At 43.5% G+C, this 24,004-nt stretch overlaps 1 protein-coding gene across 1 annotated transcript in view; it reads left to right on the top strand.

The window, feature by feature from the left end:
- Positions 1–24,004, top strand: part of GlcT (ceramide glucosyltransferase) — an 80,870-nt gene that overhangs the window by 46,377 nt on the left and 10,489 nt on the right. Inside the window, exons 2-7 of the mRNA XM_075672996.1 lie at positions 2,732–2,873; positions 11,706–11,808; positions 13,490–13,591; positions 15,618–15,730; positions 17,619–17,797; positions 18,510–18,596. Coding sequence (XP_075529111.1) covers positions 2,732–2,873; positions 11,706–11,808; positions 13,490–13,591; positions 15,618–15,730; positions 17,619–17,797; positions 18,510–18,596 — 726 coding nt within the window. The remainder of the gene's footprint in view (positions 1–2,731; positions 2,874–11,705; positions 11,809–13,489; positions 13,592–15,617; positions 15,731–17,618; positions 17,798–18,509; positions 18,597–24,004) is intronic.

Raw genomic sequence — 24,004 nt, 5'->3', positions numbered from 1 at the left:
TCTAATTCTGTCATTCCGTTGGTTCTCAGAAATATTTTACAAAAAAGAAAATTACGTGTGCCAACTTTTTATTGTGAAACATCTGTATTCAGTGATGACCTGAAGATTCATGATTTTCAAATTTTCATGATATCTATGGGGCTCTAAATCACTACATTTCGTCTGTTCAGCTTTCTCTCATAAATGCAGAAAATTTAATTCAAATTGGTGCAGTTGCTGTCTAGAGAGCGTTTTTTAATTTTGCATATACCGAGTAAAAAAAAATTGCAGTTGACCCTGAGCTAAAACTTCCTCTTAAAGCAATGTAGACAAACTACTATGTTGTTCTGTCTCGCGTTTTTTCTCGTGATTGTTTTGAGCACTCAGCACGGGATTCCCATGTGATAGCGCAACACTCTTTTGACCGCCCCATTGTGCGAGTGTCTCGAGGGCGACGCTGCCCTGGCTCTTGATCTTCAGTCTTATCACATTTGGCTCAAGAGCCGATAGGCAGAGATGGGGGCAACTGGCGTGAACTCGATACTCGCTTTGTGAGTGGCATTCCAGTGGGTGCTATTCTTGCAGTCTCTTTGGGCAAGGTTTGCAGGATTGTGCGGTTTCACAGTGTTACATCCTTTCCACTGCATCAGCCACTTTTCACAAGCTGTCACTCTCTGTCGAGAACCACTTGCTTTCTGCATCTCTATCTTTATTAAGCCTTCTTGGCCCTGTTGTTGAAGCCTTTGCGACAGCAGACGTGTTCAGGCTTTTTCACAAAAAGCTAATGTTTGCCGAGATTTGTGACTTATTGCTTGGCATTTCATTTATCGTTATTGACATGGGTGCTCATGGGCAACTTGCACATAAATTCAAGAGTACGGCGGCCGCATTTCGATGGTGGCGAAATGCGAAAACACCAGTGTACTTAGATTTAGGTGCACGTTAAAGAACCCCAGGTGGTCGAAATTTCCGGAGTCCTCCACTACGGCGTGCCTCATAATCAGAAAGTGGTTTTGGCACGTAAAACCCCATAATGTAATTTTTTTAAATTCAAGAGACTTTTCTTTTTAAGCATTATTTTGTCTCTTTTGAATGGTGGGCACATTTCATTGGCGATTCAATTTTGCACATCATTTTGTGCTTTGAGTTAAGGCTCTTCCAAGTGAGCGCTGAAGTTGACTAAACCTAACTTTAATAGCAAAGTCAAGTAAAAGTAACGCTGATTTGTGTTACACTGGCTGCAAGCTTCTGTCATACCTCTACAAGATGCCCCTCACCAGGTTGAAGCATTGCAAAAATGCATGTACGGCGCACGGACGACACGCTGTCGTTGGCATCTGCCAAGTATCAAACTTCTCCGTGGTGTGAAAGCGTCTCAAATTTTCAAACGAAAGCCTGTTTGCCCTTCCGGTTGAGGGAGCCCTGTTTCGTGCTAAAGAATCAAGAGGACACATGTAAATGGCTCCATGTGAAGTGTAGTGGCTGCAGCGTCCCCGATTATGGCACTAGACTCAGTCGTCCAATGCAGAACATGATTAACTGCCACTGGAAGTGTACCACAAAGCATGAAGGCAACAAACGAGAAAAGGAGGCTCGGCTCATAACGTATATGCGACGCTGTTCCTCGGCTGCTACTGTGCGAGAAGGCGGGGAAGGACTGCATCTTGTAACCGCACAAACAACAAAGGACAAAGGAAACGCACAGGACAGGCGCAGGACAGGACTGTCACTTGCGGACACTAGTCGAGGCAAAGGGAGAGTCTCTGTGTTGGCAGCGACGCTTACCTCCTGGCAGCATAGCGACGCGGCATTGCAATTTCACCTATCTCCTCTAACAATGAACAACAACAACAAAAAATGTTGGGATAAGACGCTCCATAGATGACTCTTTGCAACTTGCAGAAATTTGTTTGGGACTGGTGGGGTGTTCTCTAGAGCAGCTTTTACCTAAAACCAATTTTATTATGTTGATGGTAATTAAGGTTGATTGATTGCTTGACGAGTAAGGGCCTAATGCCCGGCTGCTGACCATATTAGCAGCACGCAATGTGACAAGAGCCTAGACATATTCATTGCACATGACTAAAGACAGCATGTTGTTTATCACACAGATGACACAACAAAGTGGCTTGAAAAACATTGAACGATGGAACTCTTTTATAGGTCGTAAGGAAAGTCTCTCATTATTTCTTCCATGGGATCACAAGGAATTACAGATGAACCGTGGTATAATGAATTCTCAGAAATAATGAAGTTGATCTAGAATGTTTTTTGCCAATATTTAGTGTATAACAAGTACATGCTTATAACAAATACCTGATATAATGATGGTGTATTCGTGAAGTTTGCAACTTTGTTATAGCAAGGTTTGGCTCTACTACTGGTCGCATATACATGAAGCCTTAGGAACAGAGAGAGAGAGAGAGAGAGAGAGAGAAATAGGAGTGTTAGGAACAGATTTGTAAAAGTGTATATATAGCTGAAAAATGCGCTCAGAACAAGCACTCGTATTGATGCTAAAGTTCAATTAAAATTTTGAATGGTTGTCTTATATTTCACTGTCTAAAAAAAATTCAAGTCAAAGTTTGAACACTTGTTTTATATTTCACTGTTTATTTTTTAAATAGGGAGTGGTATTGCCGATACACACATTTTTGGTATTGCCTTTGTTAATTTTTACCAACCAAATTGCAGCTTGAGTGCTTGGCGTGACCTTTCCGCTTTGTTTTTTTCTTATTCCCCTTTTGGACAGAAAAATGAAGCTTCACAAAAAGAAAGCCCTTCCGCCCCTGGAGGTGCCACTGCCCGGCGTGTCCATCATCAAACCATTGACGGGGGTGGACCCAAACCTCTTCAGCAACCTTGAATCATTCTTTACTATGAATTATCCACAGGTAAGCTGCGCTTTGTTTTTGATCCCTCATGGCTGCCTGCCTGTTGCTGAGTCACCCTCGCTGCTCATTGAGCCTAACCACTTAGTCGCCACCACTGTGGATAGCCACCAAATATTTAACTCCCCATGGTGGTTGGGTGGCTGGCAGGATAGCACCACCCCACACCGCTCCTCAGTGACCGCAGTTTAGGCCTCTGTCGCCTGAGCAGCTTGTGTAGGCTAACCACAATGTGACATCTGCTTACTCTGTTTGTAGTAGTAAGCCTATCCCGGGGCTACTGAGAACAGCGACCTCTGGGGGTGAGGCTGCTGTAGATTATACTGTCTAATATGCTTACTAAATTGCAATAGCAAGCACTCTTAAACAACAAGAGAACCTTTATAGACAAACATCTGAAAGCATCAAATCCTAGAGATCAGGTCAAATGGGCTGAACTGTCAAAATCAATCAAAAAGCATAAAGTGACATCTGAAAGTGACCATTGTATTTGAAGTGGCCATTGTAAAGATTGCAGAAGCAGTGAGGAATAAAATTGGCAAGAAGCTAATATGCAAGAACACTCAGTGTTGAAAGCAGCAAATGGTGCACTTAGTGATAAACAGGGCAATGTCATCAGCAATTTCAGTTAAATAATGTACAGAGGAGGTCAATGTTAAATTGTAAAGTACCCAAAGCGGTGACATAGATGCCTGTATGCGCACTTGGCAGACAAAATATTGAAAAGGCTCAAGTCTAACTAGCAATGAAACTGTAAAGGCATGTGCAAGACGAGATTATAAGAGGAGAAAGGAGGCAGTAAGCGATGGAACAAAGTTGAGTCTGATAAAAGGCAGGGGAAATATAGTACTGCTACAAAAGCTTGCAGCTGTTCATTGCTTAATGACCTCAGATGTACCAGGGACTTCAAAGAATTCCAACAAAATAACCGCCACGGTAGCCACAAGTGGCTATGGCATTGCACCACCGACCACAAGGTCTTGGGTTCGATCCCTGTTTCAGCGGCCGCATTTTGATGGAGGCAGAATGCAAAAACACTCGTGTGCTATGCATCAAGTGCAGGTGGAAGAACCTCAGGTAGTGAAAATTAATCCAGAGTCCTCCGCTATGGTGTGCCTCACCATCTGCTGATTTTTCTTCTTTTTTCTTTTTTTGTTGTGTAAGACCCCACAAACTGATTACTTCCAGCACAATACGTAGCACTTGTCCATACAAATTAGGCCAACATTCTTTTTTCAATATGCACTGTGGATGCATGAACGGCCACTTGGGACGAGAATTAATTGTCGCTGTTGTCTTCCTGCCCAGTCGTTTTGTTGTCCCTGACCCATATGGCAATGCAACAACAGCTATGTAGTTCTTGGAGTAATCTTCACTTCTAGGTAATTCTGGGTGCATAAGAAATTAAATAGGTATTGCGAGCCTCTCTCTCCAACACATCTGAAGGGGAACATGTCGGTGCAGGTCAGCATTAGAACGGGACACTAGAGGGAAAAATAAATTGAGTGGGAAAATTACCTTTCTGCAATACCAGAAAAAACACTCCTGCCATGAGAGAAGGCTTAAATAATCCAGAAATGACACCAAGATTGGTTTCTTGAAGTTCCTGCACAAGTTTGCCGTGATGTTATGGGATTTGACAGCGTCTGCTAGGGCCTAGTCAATTGTTTAATTGTTTATTGGTTAACACAGACTACATTGTGTTCTGAAGGAGCCAAAGACTGAACTTGGCAGGTTTCCAGAACTTCTACTGCAGCAACAACAGCGAAGATATACGAGAAAATACATTTGACATCAGTGATGTCACGCTTTACTGGCACTGGGGTTTTGGTGCGATATTGAATAAAAGGGAACCTTTGGGCTTCATTTTCTTTTCTGATAATCAACCTCTTACTACAAAATGAACAAAAATATACTTTTTATCAGTCTAAGCTGCTTTAAAGATTTATCTTTTGCACTGCTGCCAATTGTGATATACTTAAAAAACCTGTGTATTGCCTTAGTGTGTACATAAGTTGCATGTTTCTAAACAAAAGAGGCAGTGCAGAAGTTGGGTACAGTTTAAACTACAAGCTAAAAAAGCACATTTTCCCTGTAACGCTGTCTTCAACTTTTCAATAACAATCACCAGTACATGTAAAAATGTGCGTTCATGTGTGTGCATGCATGCGTGTAGCTCTAATGGCCTAGTCATGTGACTGCTTGTCATTTTCAACCAAGGAGCCGTTTGTGCTCTTTGATTACATATAAATGAATAGGTAAAACAGCGGCTTCGCGGCAGTCCAACGCCACTGTGGAAGCACACGTGCCTTGAATTCTGCTTGCTGCAGATATTTTCGTGACAAGCTGTTTCGCATGGTTGTTGGCTCTGGGTCCGACTGAAATAGGATCGGCATGATATTCTCAATGTGTCATTTAGAAGTTTACATATTTGCTGACCATCGTGCTTACTGTCTGCTGTTTGGGGTAGACAAATTTGAGAGGCATGATAGGCTTGACTACGACAGGCAGTTTGAACGCTTTGTCCTGGACTCTGCAAACACAGCAGGCTAAGATAGCAAGATAGCGTGGTGGGGGGGAGGGGGGGAGGTGTCAGCGTGGCGGGCTGAGATAGTTGCCGCTTGCTGCGGCTCCCAGTGCTTTATGAGCATCTTGGCAAACTTGGTGTGTCCCTTGGCCTGACTTTTCTTCTGCTGGTTTCATTTCTCGAAGGTGTCGGCTACTTGGCGCTGTCAAAGAGCCAGTGCCGAGTGGGCATCTTCGTGTTTTCCTGCCAGCCTGCCTGTGTTGAGTGGAACAGCTGACTGTTTTTTTTTTTTGTACGATGTCAAGGATGCATGTTTTGTTTCACACTGGAGCATGTTCCATCCCTCATCACTACATGAATATAAAGAGCGTAGACTACAAGTAGTTGAGAGCTTCACAGGGCGTTCTTTTTAGCTGCACCAAATCTTGAAAATAAGAGCAGTGTAGATCAGTCTGTTGTGGCTAGGGCATGGAATCCACCAAGCCCATCAACTACTATGCCAGGTTGTAGAAGACGAAGGAAAAAGTGTTTATTTATAGCTTAGTTACACGGCTCCAGTACGGAAACCCACTCCATGCAGGAGCAAATTAAACCTCTCAGGTCACATTAGGGCCCTCTGTTCTCACTCTCGAAAAGTCTCTGCTTTTAATACTGTCATCTTCCCTAGGTGAGTCGACTAGGAAATCTAAAGACGGTCCAGCAGCAAATCACCATTGTCGACTCCGTGGCGATACCACGCTCATGCTCACCGTAACCCGCAGTAACTCCACTTCCGAAGAAAGGGGTTTGGCATCTGTGGAAAGAAATCGATCGGCGACACCTAGTTCGTGGCAGAACTCAGGAGCTACGCAAAGTGTCAAGCCGCAGATCGAATGCTGCTTTTGCCTCGCTTGACGTCAAAATTCTTGGTTTTTTTTTTACAGGATCTTCATCACTGTGGCCTTCATTGACATTCGTGTCCTTTCTGCCTTAGATGGCTGTAGAAACGTTGCGAGTTGTCAGTTACAGCACCATCATCGCGTCGCAATCAACTGTGATGTATTTGTCAGCCATTGCACCCACAAGCAGCATGCAACTTAAGCGATTGCTGGAGCACTACAGCAGGACTACCACTGATATTGGCATGCTCGTCAAGTATGTTGCTTGTGCCACTGTAAGTGCAGATCACACCTTGGTGACACCTATGAAGGGCAGTGGTGGCATCACTACATGGAGTTCATTGTAAAGCAACAGATCAACCATCAGGGACGCCACATTCTATTGTTGTACAGGCAAATTTGTTGTAGGTTTTCTTTGTTGTTGTTGTTGTAGTGGCATTTAGAACACACGTAAAAGAAAGAACTTCTGCAGGGACATAAATCCTTTGTTATACAGGTAATGTTACTGTAGAGCTGTTTGACATTATTAAGCAACGCCCTAGTAGCAGTTGGTATACAATATTTGCCACAGCATCTCGGGAACATGCATTGTCTCTTAAATCTGACAACCTAATAAAAGTTGCCAGACTTAAGTTTAGTGCAAGGTTAAAAGACCGAAGGGAAGCTTTAGTGTTTTGTACAGGTGGTTACATTTTATGGCAAAGGTCGAAAGGCTTCGTGCAGTCCCTGGATAAAGGTGTTAAGCCGAACAAATAAGTAAGCCTGTCAGAACAACCCCCCAGGTAAGCAGTGGGGCTGCCAAGACAGTGGAATAGCTGGCCTAGAAACCCTAAAAAAAGGGGGCAGGGGGGCGGGGAACATCTCATTCCGCACGTTTAGGAAAATATGGCTTGCTTGAATTGAGGTGCATTTTGTACAGTGCAGTTTGTTGTCAAAGGGAGTGCTATAACATGTGACTCTTTCATTTCTGGTGCTCGAGCTACAAGTTCTGGTTGAAGCAATGTCAATGCACTGCACAGGTGTGTGAAAGGTGCCAGCTGATGATTAAATGATTAAAAAAAAAATTGAAATTAAAGATGATTAAATTATCTTCTGCAAAGCCAGGTGATTGCACGGTTGCTGGGAGTAAAGCTTGTGCTATGCTCTCACTTGTTCTCTTTAGCAGCAGACAGTGCTGTACTTGTATCTTCACGTCGAGTTCTAGTAGATTGCTGAGCTAGACAATAGGACAGCCTGCGTCTGTGTAGATTTCAGTGCTGCGTTCTTCATGAACTACTTCAATATTGTACAGTGACTTCGATTGCGGCTGTCAAGTGAAGATGGCAAGGTAGCTTTGTTGAGATTCAGAACACACCTCGGATATCAACTTGGCGACTGGTCGAACATAGCAGCTTCTGTGGCGACATATCCCTGAGCTTTCTTGGTTTTTGTCCTTATGTTGAAAATTTAGCCCTTGCATAGACAAAGAATAGGGTAGACAACAAGTTCTGTCAACTGGCTTATTTCAAAAACACGTCTTAGCATACCGGAAAAAGAAAGTAAAACATTCCCGTGCACTTACAGGTGAACCAAAATTGTTATAAAACATAATAAACATATCCGTCAACAGGGCTCAAATAAAGTGATACAAGATGTGATGCACGCAATTGTAAGTGGATATGTATACAGCATGCAAGTGTGTGCATATTTTTTTCAGTATGTTAACCCATGTTCTCAAAACAAACCATCCGCTTGTACTATTCAGCGCACGGGCTCTCTGCATTGCGTTCATTAACTGCTTAAAATGTTCGACGTGAATTGTGGCCTACTTGGTCCATTCACTCCTATTAATGCATGCATTTATGATTAGGAAATTTGTCTTCGCAAACGCCGAGAATCATGGTGGCTGCTCCAGCTTCGTGGCATGAAATCCCCCAAACACAAGCCATTATATGGTAGCTATAGAAAGGCACTAAAGGGAAATTTGGGTCTGAATTGTTAAATTACCCTCCAAAAATACAAAAAGAAAGGTACTTGCAGCAAGAAAAATGCAAGTGGTGACATTGCCTTGAGGTTCCCATGCCGCCACGTCATGATGTCATGAATTTTGGTGCTGTCTGCTCTGCGTGGGCTCTACAAGCTCTAAAATGGTCTGCATTGTATTTCAAAGGAGCCAGACAAGGAACATGGCAAGTTTTGGGGACGTTTACCGAGCCTAAATACGAAGAAACACTTCATAATTCGTGATGTTGCGCTGACATACGGGTGCTGGGGTTTGGGTGTGAAATTCCGACAAATGTGAGCCTGACCTTCGTTTTATCTTCTGATAACCAACTTATTATCGTGAAATTAACAAAAGCAGAGGCTTGGAAGAATATCTTATCAGTTTAAAGTTATTTACTATTTCTCTTTAGTGTCTTCTTAGTGGCTTGGCATAGGTAAGCGTGATACTGTTGGCCGCTGTTTATCGCCTGCCCCGCCCGGGTTGCCCAAGTTTAGAGCCTTGTCACACGTGCTCGGGCCTCTTTCGAGAGCAAGGAGCAGTGCCGCAGACTGCATTGTTTGCATCGACACAGTGACGGAGAGCAGATCAAATGATGCACGACAACCTGTCAGGCATGACGCGTGTCTGGAAAGCAAAACAAAGGAGCTTGGAGAAAATGCTTCACAGGAGGGCAGATGTTAGTGACTGGCTTGTGGGTTGTTGATGTGTGGCCCGCAGTGCTGTAATAAAAAAAAAAAAAAAAACGTAGAATGGGAAAGAATTCACTTGCAAAGCAGTTTTCAATGCAGTGCAAGGACAGTGCTTGCAGTTGGTTTTGATGGCATTATCGTGGCAATATGCAGCATGTCATCTTTGCTAGGCTGAGTTCGATACCTTAAGTGATTGTTGTAGTGTGGAAAACGTGACGCAAAGCCCGTAGCAGCGTTCTTGATATGCTGGGAGCGAGTGTTCAATTGAGAGTTCATGAAGCCAACTACTAATTAAATGTCTACTACACTAATCAACATTTTACTCAAATAACATCTTTTTTTGTGTGTGAATATACTCTTTCTGGTCGGAAATATAGGTGAACAAGTTATTTTAATTTTGCTTGATATTGAATGGTGTTTGGGCTTGGCGAAGTTAATTATGGTGATAGCTTTGGTGGCTGTCACTGTGGTTTTACAAGGTTTCACATTAGTGAGTCGGGCCTTTTCCAGCCCCCATGTCTTAACACAGTGCAATATGAATACATTTCGATTGCAGGAAAGCCAGTAGTCATTGATGTCACCTTTTTCTGGTGTTTGGCAAAGTGCTAATGTGAAACTGTCAAAAGAGCCAGGGCAGTTTTGTGCCGTAGTGAAAAAGGGCTGCAAATTTTTAGTTAGCTTGTAACTGGCATTGTAATTTGGTACTTGATTAAAGATTCTTAATCTTGGTCTTTCAAGCACACTGAGCCAAGCACTGGCAATTCATAACCCCAGTCTTGCAGCAGTGAAAATACAATACTATTTTTCCTACTCGTGGACGTTGTTCGTCTCCTCCTCTTGCATTCTAACAGCATTATTATTATTATTATTATTATTATTATTATTATTATTATTATTATTATTATTATTATTATTATTTCAGAGCTCACTTCTTGTGTTGTGAATTAGTATCAACCATTATGTTACACAATTAGCTTACGTGACTCCAAGCCCTCTTTCTTTCTTCGTCTTCCTTATTTTTATTTATTGATTTTATTTGGTTTTACTTTTCATTACTTTTTTTTCGTTTACTCCTCTGTTTTTTATTATGTATTTGCCTTCATTTGCCTTCTGTGTATCTTGCATTTTGCTATTTCTTCTACCAGTCCTTGTAGCTTGTGTAAGCACACATTTCTAAGTACACCCGTACGAAGGATTCATAGCTTTGCCTGAGCACTATAATAAATGCTTCATTTGTCATCATAATAATTTTCATCACGAGTTATAATGTTCATGTCACCACAGCTCTGAGCATTCGGGACTCATTTGATATAAGTGTTTTGCTGTTCCATTGTCCCCCATTAAATGACCCTGCCGCCATTCATTTAAGCCATTGGGAAACAGTCTGTTCTGTTCTCCGATCCCCGCTTTGAGGTGTGCGAGATAAATTTAGCGACACCAACACACCCACCTAATTGTTTTCTGGAAACGCGCACGGCAAAGGAGTTCCTGATGCCAGAAACATTGACCCGACAGATAAAGGCTCACGGAGCCTTCCCCGAGCCCACGAGCTTATCACGTGCCAGAGACGAAGAGTGTCATCCCAGCAGACTCGAAAGCTGACGCCACGTTGTTGCGTCAGCAGTGCCGTGTTGTGCGGTCACAGCTTCCGCTGTCCGAAGCTATGTAGGCTGCGACCAGCTTGCTCCCTTTGAAGCGGGAGGTTGGTTGTTAGCGTAGTAGGCAGGCAAGCATGAGTGCCGTGGCAACCAGGTGCGCTGCTGGTTAAGCATTGCTCCGTGCAACTCAGTGGGCAGAGTCGCTGTTTGCCTAACTTGCTGGCTAGCACAGGAAAGTGCACTTGAAATATTGTGCATTTTTACAGGGCATAATCGTAGTCATGAGAGTCATACATATATAAAGGCAGCATGAAAACTGGAAAAAATTAACCAAGCAGTGATGTTGACATAAGCATGCATCCTAGTACCAGTTCACAAAAATCTTACTTGAATTAGATGGAAGTGTTGCCAGTTCATTTAGTATTGATGGCTAATATGAAGGGCATAATGTAGGTTCCTGGTTCTTAATTATGAATGTGTTTGGTGAGCCGTTCGTCCACCTGCAAGAAAAAAAAAAGGAGTAAAGAACAGAGCTGGGGGTGTGTGCTGGAGGCATTAATGCCATAGTGCCGTTACTATGACTACTTATTGCATTTTTTTTTAAACAAGCACATGTGTGTAACAAAATAAGCTGCAGTTTACAGATGACATAGTTCTTTCTTATCATTAATATCTGCTGCTGTTAGTGTCAACAAGTTAGTTATAAGAAAGGTATGAGTTCACTGTGCTATGTGTTGTCAGGTAAGAATGGAATGTGGCAAAATGCACGCAATCTCAGAGAATTAGCAGGGCTCCAGCTATACAGTCGCAACATGACTGGACACCAGCCAAAATGTTAGTAAGGTATCTCTTCCTGTGCATATTGTCAATTTTTTTTTATGAATATACACAATACATTTATAATATTATGAAGTTATTTTTTAGGATGAGCGTCCCCTGAAATATTTAGGTATTGTGGCTTTTCTATTTCAAGCAACCCTGCATCTAGGCAGCAGAGACATGTATCGCATGCCGTGACAACTTGTTTCTTACTCTGAGGTCTTAAAACTTCGGAACACCTGCTCCTCCAGGGTGTAACATTGTATAGTGGCACAAAAATCGTATGAAAGAGCTGCTCCCATGTAACAGTGACTGTTATTTCCCTGTCTTGTCTGTGCAGTTTGAGCTTTTGTTCTGCATCCAAGATGAAGGGGACCCTTCCATAATGCTGGTGCGGAGACTCATGGAGAAACACCCACTGGTCGATGCCAGGGTCTTTGTAGGTCAGTATGCACCAGTCATCCTCCTCTGCCTTCTCTGCTTTGATGTCTGCGGCATACTGAGGTCGAAGCTCATGTGCTGAACTTATGTATTTGTTTATTTATTTATTTAATTAGAAGTATAACTTTGTCTTGAACGAGACCAAAAAGGTGGGAATCAAATGCAGTCATGGTAGGAGACACAAACAATATAAGTTTCTTGTTGTGCAAGCACATGAACAACGAAACCATACCTATCGATCACAGTTCACAGAAGTGCATTATAATAACAAGGTAGAGCAGATGCGTGATCGTATTTAGAGGATGGACGCAGCATGTTTAAATGCAGCAACCGTATCGGATAAGACACTGGCAGCCAAAGCATTCCACTCTTGTATGGTACGCTGAAAAATATGAAGTTATAAATGCTTGTGTAGGACCAATAAGGCAGTAAATTGTGGAAATAATGGTTATGGGATGTACATGTTAAAAACTGCTAAACATATTTCCATGCGTAAAGGCACACCAGCCCTATACACAGGACTGAAATACTTGTACAGGAATAAAATGGTCAAGGTTAAAATAGAGCAATGCACAGAACAGAGTGCAAGATTAAACAGCATGAGCACTAACTTGGAACTAAGCTTACCCTGGGAAAGCATCACTTAACACACTTGTGTGCATCAAGCCTGTTTGCACATATTTTTCTATTTTTTGTTACCGTTGCTCAGTGATGGTATTTATTGCAGCAATATCATCATGTCTTCACTTATACGCTTTGGCCCACTGGTGAATGGACAGGAAATGCATCCAAGCTGTAAATAAACCAAGGGCATCAAGTTCATTCAGTGTAACAGTAACATCTGGCACACAGCTGATTGAACAACACAGTTATGTTGGGCCCTAGCGTCAAGGTTCCTACTGTCTCCCAAGATAGGCTGCTTCTTTTTCCACCAAAACTGCAGCAGGTGCACTTACACATGGCGCAACCTATCTTTTGTGTATCGGCTGACTTCGCTATTTCCCGTGGCCATCTTTCAGTAGCCCGGTGCAACATACACGAGTCTCGTAAAATCGGGGACGAGAGCCTCAAGTAAGCTGCAGCGCGAGGGCAGATCTGCTACACTGTTTGTGATCGAGGACACTGCATGCTCTTGTAGCTTAATCACATTCTCATGGCATCCCAATCACATGCGGCCACATGTGATTGGGATACGGTAAGCCATGCCAGTGATGCATGCCACGAATGGCTTGGCATGCAGAGTTTCAAAATAATGTGTTTTAGAAGATTGTTGTTTCCAAATTGCCCGTTTTAATTGCTCAGGATTAGGATGAAATAATCATGGTATTATGGTGCCATTCCCTTTTGCACTTCTACAGTGGTCCAAGTGAGGTTCCGCATATGCTATCGCCGAGATTGGCTGGTGGCGAACGGTGGGTAACGCGAAAGGAATAGGATCGAACGAACGAAATCATTACATTGTACTGGTCCCGATTCCTCACTATCCTTGCTGCCATGACTTAAGCTCCACGTGATGGCACGTCTGCGGTGTGTGTTGACCAGTCTGCTTGTGCGTACATCGTGGACATGCCAGCACTGAAAGCTTTTGTCATTTCCTGTGGCAAAAACAGCACTTGAGAGAGTTGAGAGAGAGCACCTGAGAGAGTTGTGGTGTAAGCCATACTTTCTGTTTCTTTTACCCAGGGGGCTGCCCTGTTGGGGTGAATCCCAAGATCAACAATATGCAACCAGGCTACGAAGCTGCCAAGTATGAGCTCATCTTGATCTCCGACAGTGGAATTCGGAGTGAGTGCTCTCGCTTTTCTTTGAAAACATTGTAGTTGTTGTCGTAAGCAACAGTGCATTAAACCCGTAAAGCCTAGACACCATTCCACATGAACGAAAACTAGAACAACTTGTGTGTCATTATTTTTGGCCACTGAAGGTTGAGTTCATAAGAAATATAATGAATTGTTTCTTGATTAAATGTATGTGAATGCCCTAAATAGTATCCTAATCATAATTGTTTTTTTACCATTCTATCTAAAACTAATACTTGCTCCAGCATATCAAAAACATTACTGTGAGCCAGGAACAAGATTTCCCACATTTAAGTAAGAATTTTGTGTTACTGAACTCAGCATAGCAAAATGGCACATAAGGCTTTGTGGGGTTAAGAGTGTGTTAGGGTTATTTTAATCATTTGCCATAATTTGCAGTTTGTCCACCTGATAAATGGAAAGTATTCGGTGGGATAAGTGGTGGCAACAGTTCATAATCGTAGCAATTTCAGCAAGTTGGTAATGCATGTCGTGGTGTAAGAAGCTTGCAAGAAAAACAAAACAGGGTAAACAAGAAGAGGCAGTGACACATATTACTTTTTACCTCTTTATTCTTGTGTTCTTTACACCGAAGGTTGCAAGAGTTGAGTGGTTGTTGTTGAGTGCCTCTGATGCATTTGGCCATCCAGCAAAGCCATGTGTGGAAGTATATTGTGCAGTTGGCACCAAATCTTTACAGGGCACCACAAAGCTGAGTATTAAGTGAGCTCTGGGCCCACATTCTGCAATTCAGATGTGCTGCATTGACTAGCTTATGCCACCAACATACCCACTGATAGCAAAACCTTTTATAGACACCTGTGACTAGGCAAAATGGGCTGCAACATCTGCAACTGTTCAAGACGTCCGCAGAATGCCTTTTTGTGGATGTCTAGAAGACGTCTTGCAACAGATGGGCAAAAGATTCTTTTTTAAAGCAATACAACGCAATATAGCATTGTATTATTTTGCTGGTTGCTATAAGAAACTGGGCTTGAACTTCAGCTTTTTCACAGAACCCGCATCCCGCAATCTTTTGACCTTGGCTGCATCAAGTATGTTTCTAATACCCTAGTCAGATGGGCAAACTTGGTGACACTGAGTGCAGCTCGCCTTAGTGAATGCCACTTTGATAGCACGCTGCCCGACGGGAAAAAAGGAAATGTCATTTGGGGTTGATGGCAGTGGCTTCATTGATGGCTTGATTGATGGATTGATGGCATCAGTAAATCAGCCAGCACATTATGTAATGGGTAATTTAAGCAGTATTTGCGAAGTGATATTAGCATAATCATCACAAATGAAGACTTGTTGCACGTTTAGAAGCATTGAGAGTGATGAAGCATCATCATCTAAAAGAAAAAAGGCTGCTTTTGTTGGCGGAAGCAAAATGGCAGTTTTCGTGAGTGGAGATGGCTTCAAACTTCTGAAATCGACAAAAAACTGACTTCAGAATTAGCGCCAACCCTGCACTGAGTATTACTGCATTTAATTTTTAAGCACTGCCATCAAGGCTGGTACACGCTTCGACATAGCAGAACAAGTTTGACGAATGCATTCACAGGCTAGTGTAGAACGCCTGCAGTTGCATTTTACAGTGAGTGTCGCTAAAATCCATGAATGCAATTAAATGCAAAGTGCACTCGCTCAAGGAGACATTCATAAATACTTGGGTCAGACGGGCAAATTTAGTGACACTTTGGTGGCGGGGTGTTTACCATCTTGCTATGCGTGCCTCATAATTATATTATGGTTTTGGCATCTAAAACCCCACAATTTAATTTAACGTTCCGAATGAATGTTCTGTGCAGTAGTTTCAGAGCGAACATTGAAAAAGATTTTTTGCCAGTGCACAACACAATGCGCTGGGGGTATCAGGAAGATGTTCCTTAGACGTCATTTCGGAGTCGGTTTTAGAGCGAGTCATACCGCTTATATTCGCTGGTGTTGAGTGGTCTGTCTGCTTGTTGGCCCGAATGCGTGCTCATCAGTGGGGCACAACACGTTTGCAGTGAAGGAGGACACGCTCCTGGACATGGTGCTGACCATGGCGGACGACGTGGCCCTGGTCCACCAGATGCCTTTTGCCTGTGATAGAAAGGGGTTCCCGGCCATTTTAGAGAAGGTCAGTGGTTCATCACCATCTCGCAGTGCAGTGGCTCCTTGTGTTTGCATAAATTCTCTCTCGTAAACATTTAAAGAAGACAAGAGTTAGGTCTTGTTCAGTAGGAGCTGCAACAACGTGGTGCTTGCAGTTGAAGGGGCCTCAGGACTGCATGGGGGGGGGGGGGCGGCATATGAAAAATTTATTTGTTCAATAGCACTAATTCAAACGATGCTCAGTTTTCAATTTTTCTTATGTAAGTGCCGCTGCGCCGTCTTGTGTCCTCTCCAACCAAGGGCACCACGAGGAGCTCATAATAAATGTATCCGTGCATAGAAACTGAAAATTGGCCAAGTTTGTATGCAAGCCTGTTTGTATTAATAGCGCAAGGAAGAAGGCACAAGAGAAAACGACAGGAGAAGCACCAACTTCAAGCTGACGCTTATTTCTGACCAACTTGATGCTCTCTACAGTTCGCATGCTTTTGGGCACGTGCATGAGCTATGGCATGTTCTTGCTCTCAGATTTTGAGTTTCTTGTTTTGTCAGTGCGCAGTGGGGTGATAGGTAATATTTCGGTGTTTTGGCATTTTGAATGCGCACGCACCATGATTTTTGTCTTTGCATTATCTGTTTTTGCGATGGTGGTTAAGAAAGTATTTTTTTATTGGGAAAGTTAGCGCCTGCCTTGTTCTATTCTCTTGTGTCGTCTTTCTTGCGCTATTAAGGTAAACATGTAGGCAAACATGGGAGTGTATCCAGGCAGCGTAGGAGTTTGTTGCCCCAGTAACCGACAAAGCACAAGCCCTAGGTTCACTTGACTCCTCTTTTGCGTGATAAGACATTGCGGTTCAGGCAAAACTCTGCGATTAGCCATCATCCGGGCGATAATTCCACCACGCCGATCGCCAGCACAAACCAGGTTGGCACCCGAGCATTGGCGGATGGGGAAATGCTTTTATGCAGGACATCAAATGTGTTCGAACAAGGGTGGCTCTGGAACCAATGTTTTGACAAGGCGACTTTTAAAGGGGCACTAAAGAGAAACATTATCTTACCTGTGTTAGTAAATTCACCTTCTAGAATGCCAAAAAATTACGCTCTTACCGTGATAACAGGCCTGGTAAGCCAGAACAGATGCAAGAAGCAAGAACAGACGGTGGCGCCACCTTGTCGTTCCCACGTTAGCTTGCCATGGCTCAATCGATTTTGACAGCATCTGCTCTTGTCTAGTTACTTTTTATCGGTAAAAAATGGACAGGAAAATGGAAAGGAGCCAAAGATGGCAAGTTTTGAGAACTCTCACTCAGCCGACGAATAGATACTTTAAAATTTGTGACGTCACACTGATGTACCGGCAGGAGGTTCTGGCGTAGAACTCTAAAAAATTAAACTTTTACCTTTATTTTCTTTTCGTATAATCAAGTTCTTATCGCGAAATCGGTGAAAATAGCATTCCGAAAGAATGCTTTATCAGTTTAATCTGATTTAGTAGTTTTCTGTAGTGTCCCTTTTACTTCAGGTCAAGTCCTATTCGTCCAGGCCTTTTATGGTTTTCTTGCCGGAGACGAGCCACGCTTGTCAACTCAGTCTGCGTCAAGCATTAGAGTTTCGGTGCTTGAACACATTCCTCAATGCTCTCGATTCCTTTCGGTGTCATCTGTTGAGATAATTGCGCTCAAACTTTAAATGTGTCCCGTGAGAGAGTCTCTTTCAGAGAATGTGCCTTTAATTAATAGTTTGGGATACTGTAATACATAAACCGCAAATATGATGCATTTACTGCAACTTGATATAACGTGAAATGTGTGTAAAGAAAAGAACTTGGGAGTTTGAGGGTCAAAAAAGTGCGGCAGCACCTCGTGTCATGACTTCCCCGAGGTCCCCCATTATGACACGCACATGTGCAGGTATACTTTGGAACGGCGCACGCACGCATCTACCTGGCCGCCGACTTTCTGCGCATCAACTGTGCAACGGGAATGTCGGCGTTGATGCGGAAGAAGCTGCTCGACGAGGTGGGCGGCATCAGGGCGTTTGGCCACTACTTGGCAGAGGACTTCTTCTTTGCCAAGTCTTTTGAAGACAGGTCAGTGTACTTTGCATCCAGCTGTCTATGCATCACAACGATAAAGCCACCTTCAGGGGTGTGTGGTAGTTTTAAAGGACTACTGATGCACCTTAGAAAGTTGTAAATGTTCTAATTCTTTTAATGCCGTTTACGGATTATTGAGTTACCGAAGCTGCGGACGGCAGCGGCAAAGCTGGCAGCAACATCTTGTGATGCTTTGTCGAACTGCAATGCGTTTAATCGTCTTTGTTGTGTGGGTGTTCACGTCGGATGAAAATCGTAAAAGGATTACGTGTCAGTAGTTGTCACCTCACATGCTTTACATCAGCAGTTAAATAGAATGCATGCTGGAGATTTTCTGATGAATCTCTCCAACTCTACCATAACAAAAATGTTTCATTGTGAACACTGAAGCTAACCTCAAGCAGCTTATATGAGGTGCTTTTGTTATGACTATACACAGAATTTTTTTAAATTGCCTGTGGTTCGTAGCACAGTTCTAATTCTTCTACTGGATTTGCCAAAAAAGCATACATTACGTGCCCAAGAAATCGAAATGCATAATTAGCTAGGATGCCGGTCACAAGCCAAAATGGGACAACCGTTCATGACTATCTTATGTCTTCAAGGTCCCTTAGAGGATTGAGGAGACTAAAAGCTCACTAAATTTAGTGACTTTTTCTCGCGAAGTCATCAACGCCACTTTCCTGTCTGTGGTTGTTTGCCGCAGGGGCTGGAAGATCAAGATCAGCTCCCAGCCAGCGTGGCAGAACTCTGGCCTCTGTGAGGTCGGGCTTTTCCAAACCCGGGTGGCGAGGTGAGTGTTCGTTTTGAACTGGCTGCCTCAGGGCATACACGCATTGACATTAAAGGCCAACTGGAATAACTTCTTGGGCCGCGTGAAAAGCCCAATTTCAGATATTGGATATAGTGCGGCCGCCTTACAATATGTTATGCTTGAAGTACGAGTGGATTGGTCACGAAAGGCTAGCAAAAACACGTTCTTCATACCGAAACTATATTTAAAAGAAGAGCAAGCAAATAAATGCTGCCATTACCGCTCGTTTGAAGTAGCTCATCACTTGGAACGTTTATGACCAGTACGGTCCCTTGGCACGACCTCTTAGGTTAGCTGATGCTTGTGGCTGCCGTAGGTTAGGGGTGTGCCAATATCCGAAACGTGCGAGTAATGAATCGAATTAACACGGCAAGCTGGGCAAGTTGGTGATGTTCCAATGGGTGGGCAGCACAACCCGGACGAAGGACGAGAGGAAGTACGCTCGTATTGTGTACTTCCTCTCGTCCTTCGTCCGGGTTGCACTGCCCACCCATAGGAACATGTTTAATGAATCGAATAGTGTCCTGTTTGATTCGGTCTCTGAAGCAAATAGTCACTATTCGTAAGTGCAAATACATTTCAAATACTTTTTGAATATTTCAAAATATCAACTGCACCCAATCAAACATATAATTGGAGCAAAAGTGCAGTAAGTTTTCATGCCCGTGGGCATATCATAAACATAAAACATAAGCTGCATAGCGGAGCAGGTTGTGTCACGTGGGTAGCCATACTTTGCAGGCTATACAGCTATAATTTGCACTCTCTGAAGAGCCCTATGCATGCGAAAGAACTGCTGGTTTGCTTCTGGCTCTATTTGTGCATTTAATAAATGACTCTTCATATCATACTATGTATTGACAGAAACTTGCTAACTTTAAGACTACTAAAATGTGAACATTGTTCTATGTTAATTGTGATAATGGCTTTCTATTATACGAAAACTATTTGGTATCTGATTTGAGTCATTTCTTGCACTATTTGATTCGCATTTAATTCGGTCTCAAAAATCACCATTCGCACACCCCTATTGAAGGTGCTCAGGTGCTGTTCAAAGCCTGCTAACGAGAAAAATGAGACAGCTAGCAGCTCTACAGCTTTGCCTGGGTTTCTCTAATACAGTCGCTGACCGTTTATTCGTACCTCACGGGGACTGCGGAAATGTCCGAATAAACAGGTGTCCGAAAAAGCAGATTAAGAACAAAAAATGAAATCCTTTATTTCTACGCACTTATTCAGGCTCGGCAGTAGGCTTGAAGAAATCGTGAATGCGCCGTTGCACGCTGTTCCGTTTACGCGCAATCAAATAAGCCTGAATCTAGGAGAGGGTCATATGGTCATTATAGGCGGCTGAAAGCGGTCACTGCTTGTACACGCTCCGCGTGCGACGGCAGCGTAGACATGGTGCGTCATCTTCCAACTCGGAGTCATCGTCCGGCGGCGCAGCAGAAACCTGACGAATGATCTCGCCGTTGTCGAGTTCTGCGCATGTCAGTACAGCAGTGTCAGCACCTGTGAAACTGTCAAATGAGACGGTGTCCGGAATCGCAATGCAACCACTGCACAGGTCTCAGCAGAACGTTTTCCGTGTCAGTAGGGAGCACATCGGAAGGCGAAAAATCTTAGGCCTCCCAGCACCCGCTTGCCGGCATTCCCCAGCGCAGTCTGCGCGGGCACTGTCGGCGCCATTAGACACTTGACGCGATGTTTCCGTAGGCCGCATTGGATTACCGGAACCTCGACACAGCACACAAAGCAAACACCACCATGCCGACACCAGTCTCACAACCGAAACACGTGGCCTACTTGCAGCGCCGTTACAGTGTACTAGAATAGGGGCAGTGTGTTCAGACGGCGGAGCGCGCCACGCACTGCTTTGAAGCCGGGAGTGTAGACAGGTCCTGAATATATGCGGCGGCGCTGCAATCGCATGGGCTATACGGACGCATGCAGACGTGTTCACCGTGTGTTGCGCCCGGTTGCAGCGTGCTTGCTCTGAAGGACTCTGAAGGAATTCCTCGAGTTTCTGTCTCGTTGGGAGTCACATGCAAAAGGATTGCCATTTGTTTGGCGTGTTGGTCAACTGACTTGGAAAGTATATTTAGAGCCAGCGAATAAGAACAGAAGGGAGACGACACCTCAATGCGCTAACTTCAGCAACTTGATTTTCAGGAAACACCCGCCTATTTAACTGTGCATGGGTTAAATAGGTGGGTGTTTCCTGAAAATCAAGTTGTTGAAGTTAGCGCATTGTGGTGTCGTCTCTCTTCTGTCCTTGTTCGCTGGCGCTAAATGTGTTTTCCAATGTAAAAGGGCTTTGTGGCTTAATTCTTGAGCCAGTCGATGGCAGATGGGCTCCGTGTGACATTGTGCAGCCCTTTGACTCTTGTTAGAATACTTGGAAAGAGAGGGTTTTAAATACCCATTGACATCTAGACTAAGCCAATATAAGTTGTTGAACTTCTTGTGAGGTAGTTGTAAGGATCCAACGAACACCCAGCGCCTTCTCAATTTTTTATTGTTGTGAATTGCCTGTCTTTTTATAACTTGGTGAAGGCAATGCAAAAAGGGAACACAGAGGTCAGTAAAGATTTGGTATCGCTACTTCACTCCCCTGATAATTATGACCAGGAAGTGGACGTTGCGTCACTTGATGAGTTAGTTGAAGCTGGAAATCTAATGCTGGTAGAGCAGGGCTAAACAGTACGCCGGCAGAGCACCGGGCTTATGTGGAGAAAAGGAGCGATGACCGCCTCATCCTTTATATATGGCAGGGTATGTCGTGCAGACATTTTTACATTCAACAAATGTGAGGACTGCCGCTCTCTTCTTTTGCAGAACTCTAGTGTCAGTAGCAGTCCTGAAATTCACAAATTTGTTAGAGGGGAGGATTGCTGTATCCCTCCAAGTTGCTTTTTGAAGTACTAAAGAAACTTGAGGGAATATATTTACAACCTTCTTCAGCAAAGACGAGCTTTGCAGCGACAACATAGTTGATGTCATGATTCTAGTGAACGCTTTAAATGTAATTGGCTATGCCATAGGCTGCAAAATACATGCTGATAATTTCACATCAGTAGTTGTGCGTTTTTATGTCTTAACAAGGCTGCACTTTTATTTTAAAGGGCTTCATCAGTGAAGAGAAGCACGTCGAAAAAAGAAATTGCACTTTAAAGTTGGCTGCAATTGTGCAACACATGTATGCTGACCCCCTTGTCTGTTTTATCTGAATGCACAACTTTTTCTGGTGTATTCAAAAAGCTAATTTTGTGAATATAATTAAGAAATGAATTAAGGAATTCATTTGCGCATATTAATTCCACTGTAGGTCTCCGTTTGCTTGGAATGGAATGTACTCTCACTGTTTTTCTATGTTTTGGCATACTGTGTGCAGTTTTGCAGCGATCCCTTTTACTTGGCGTCTTTCCTACCTGTTTGATTCCTTTCATAAAAATGTAGGATGTCGTGTCTCATACTCGCACATGAGTCTGATGTTCGGGAGCACTTCATCATGTAAATAAAAAAAATTCACGAATAAACTGCAAATGTAGTTGCAGGGAGTTCGCCAAACAGAATGAAAGAACGAGGGACAAATGTTTATAGTGAAAGAAAATAAATGCCAAACAGGAAAGCCCTTTGACTTTGGGCTATGTACGTACACATTGTTTTGCCTTCTCTCCTACAACAGTGGCTGAGGAACTAAGCGCTTGACGGTGGGTTGCAGATGCCACTGCCGCCTTTTTATGAATGTGAACTGCAAAAGAAAATGTGTGCACCTGGAATCCAGGTTGATTATAATCAATTCGATGTCCTTTACTACAGCGTTATTTCCTGCCAAGTTTTCCGTCCGAATAATTTCTGGTTACTGGCAGCGTGGCTCAACACAAATTTAACGGCTTTAAGCCACTACGTCGGTGTCTGCAAAACATTTGCTGTCAGGTTAATAAATCTGTCTAATGGGCGTTGAGATGCGCTAGGAGTGCACATATAATTCATCTATTATATGAAGTGAGTTTCGGAGGTGCATCTTAACACCTGCCGAGCATTTGCATGTCTTTATTTGACTGCGACAGAAAATGATTACCAAATAACATGCAGCGCTGGCGCCGCGCCGTCCGTTCCGTACAGCCCATATTCCTACAGCGCCATCTCGTGCTATCTACACGAAGCGCCTCAGCGGCGAGCGCTTCCTGAACACACTGCCCCTATTCTAGTACACTGTAGCGCCGTGCACGAAGAAACAAATCAGCTGCTGGATTGTCTTGACATGGCTTACTAAGCTGAAACCGGAACTGCTGTAGAGCCACTCTATCGAACCACGCAGAAACGATGATGATGAGCGGGGATATACAGTAGCGCTACTTCGTGGGGCAGCAATGAGGCTCTGTTCAAAACAAAAATGGCGTTCAGCAAGTCGAACTATGTGCTGGTCAGAGTGCGTGCATGGTGCTCTCGATCGAGTTGACTCAAGGAGTGTCCGAAAAGTACGACGAGGTTGCAAGGTGTTCGACCTTTCAGAAGTTGTTATACGTTATGGTCTATGGGGAGAATGGCGGTGCCGTGAAGCAGACCGAATAATCGAGTATGTCCGAATTTTTGGAGTCTGGAAAATCGGTCGGCGACTGTAGTAGTATAACTCGTTTATGACCAAATTAGCCAAAGTGAAATTTCGTTGCAGTTGGCCTTTAAATTATGCGTGGAGTAACACCCACAAACTGTGCAGCAAGTTTTTAGGGTTAATTAATGCTGACTACCTGGGCTTCTTTTACATGCGCAGAAAGTGCAGTGCGCGAGCGCCGTGCTTCCACACCGGTGCTTTTCACACTGATGCTTCTATACGCCGGTGCTTCCACACCCATCAGAATAGGGACAGTATGGCCAAGAGTCGAGCCCGCAACCTTCTGCTTAGCAGCAGTATACCATAGCCACTGAGCATACCAAATACTCCATTTGTGTGCATTGCTTGTAACAAAAATTTAAGTGCTAAGTGCATGTCACAGGAAAATAGAAATGGGACGTTGACCGACAACGTACAAGTAAAAAAAAGCCATGTTGGCTTCCGTGTGTCAATCGAAACATCCTTTTATCAGAATGTGGCCTTAATGTGGTAGCCAAGGTGCGCTTTTTTTTTAAATCATTTATCCATGCCTTTCTGTTTAGCAGTCTGGGCCAGGGTATCATAACAATTCTGTTCCATTGATATCCCATTTCGTGCATCGTCAGTTGCTTGAGCGGCGCCCTGTGCCGACGTTATTAATGGTATCGGCCATCCATAAACAGTGGATGATAAAGAAGGAATAGATTCGTGTGATAGAAATCCTTACGTTATTCTACCTGCTTTATTTTACTGTTTTATACTTATAAGTTGCTTCCAAAGATGAGATGGC

The sequence above is a fragment of the Dermacentor variabilis genome, chromosome 10, assembly GCF_050947875.1.
Source record: "Dermacentor variabilis isolate Ectoservices chromosome 10, ASM5094787v1, whole genome shotgun sequence".
In the NCBI taxonomy this organism is placed as follows: domain Eukaryota; kingdom Metazoa; phylum Arthropoda; class Arachnida; order Ixodida; family Ixodidae; genus Dermacentor; species Dermacentor variabilis.
Note: the sequence above shows the minus strand (reverse complement) of the source record. Positions and strands in the feature narration are given on the sequence as shown.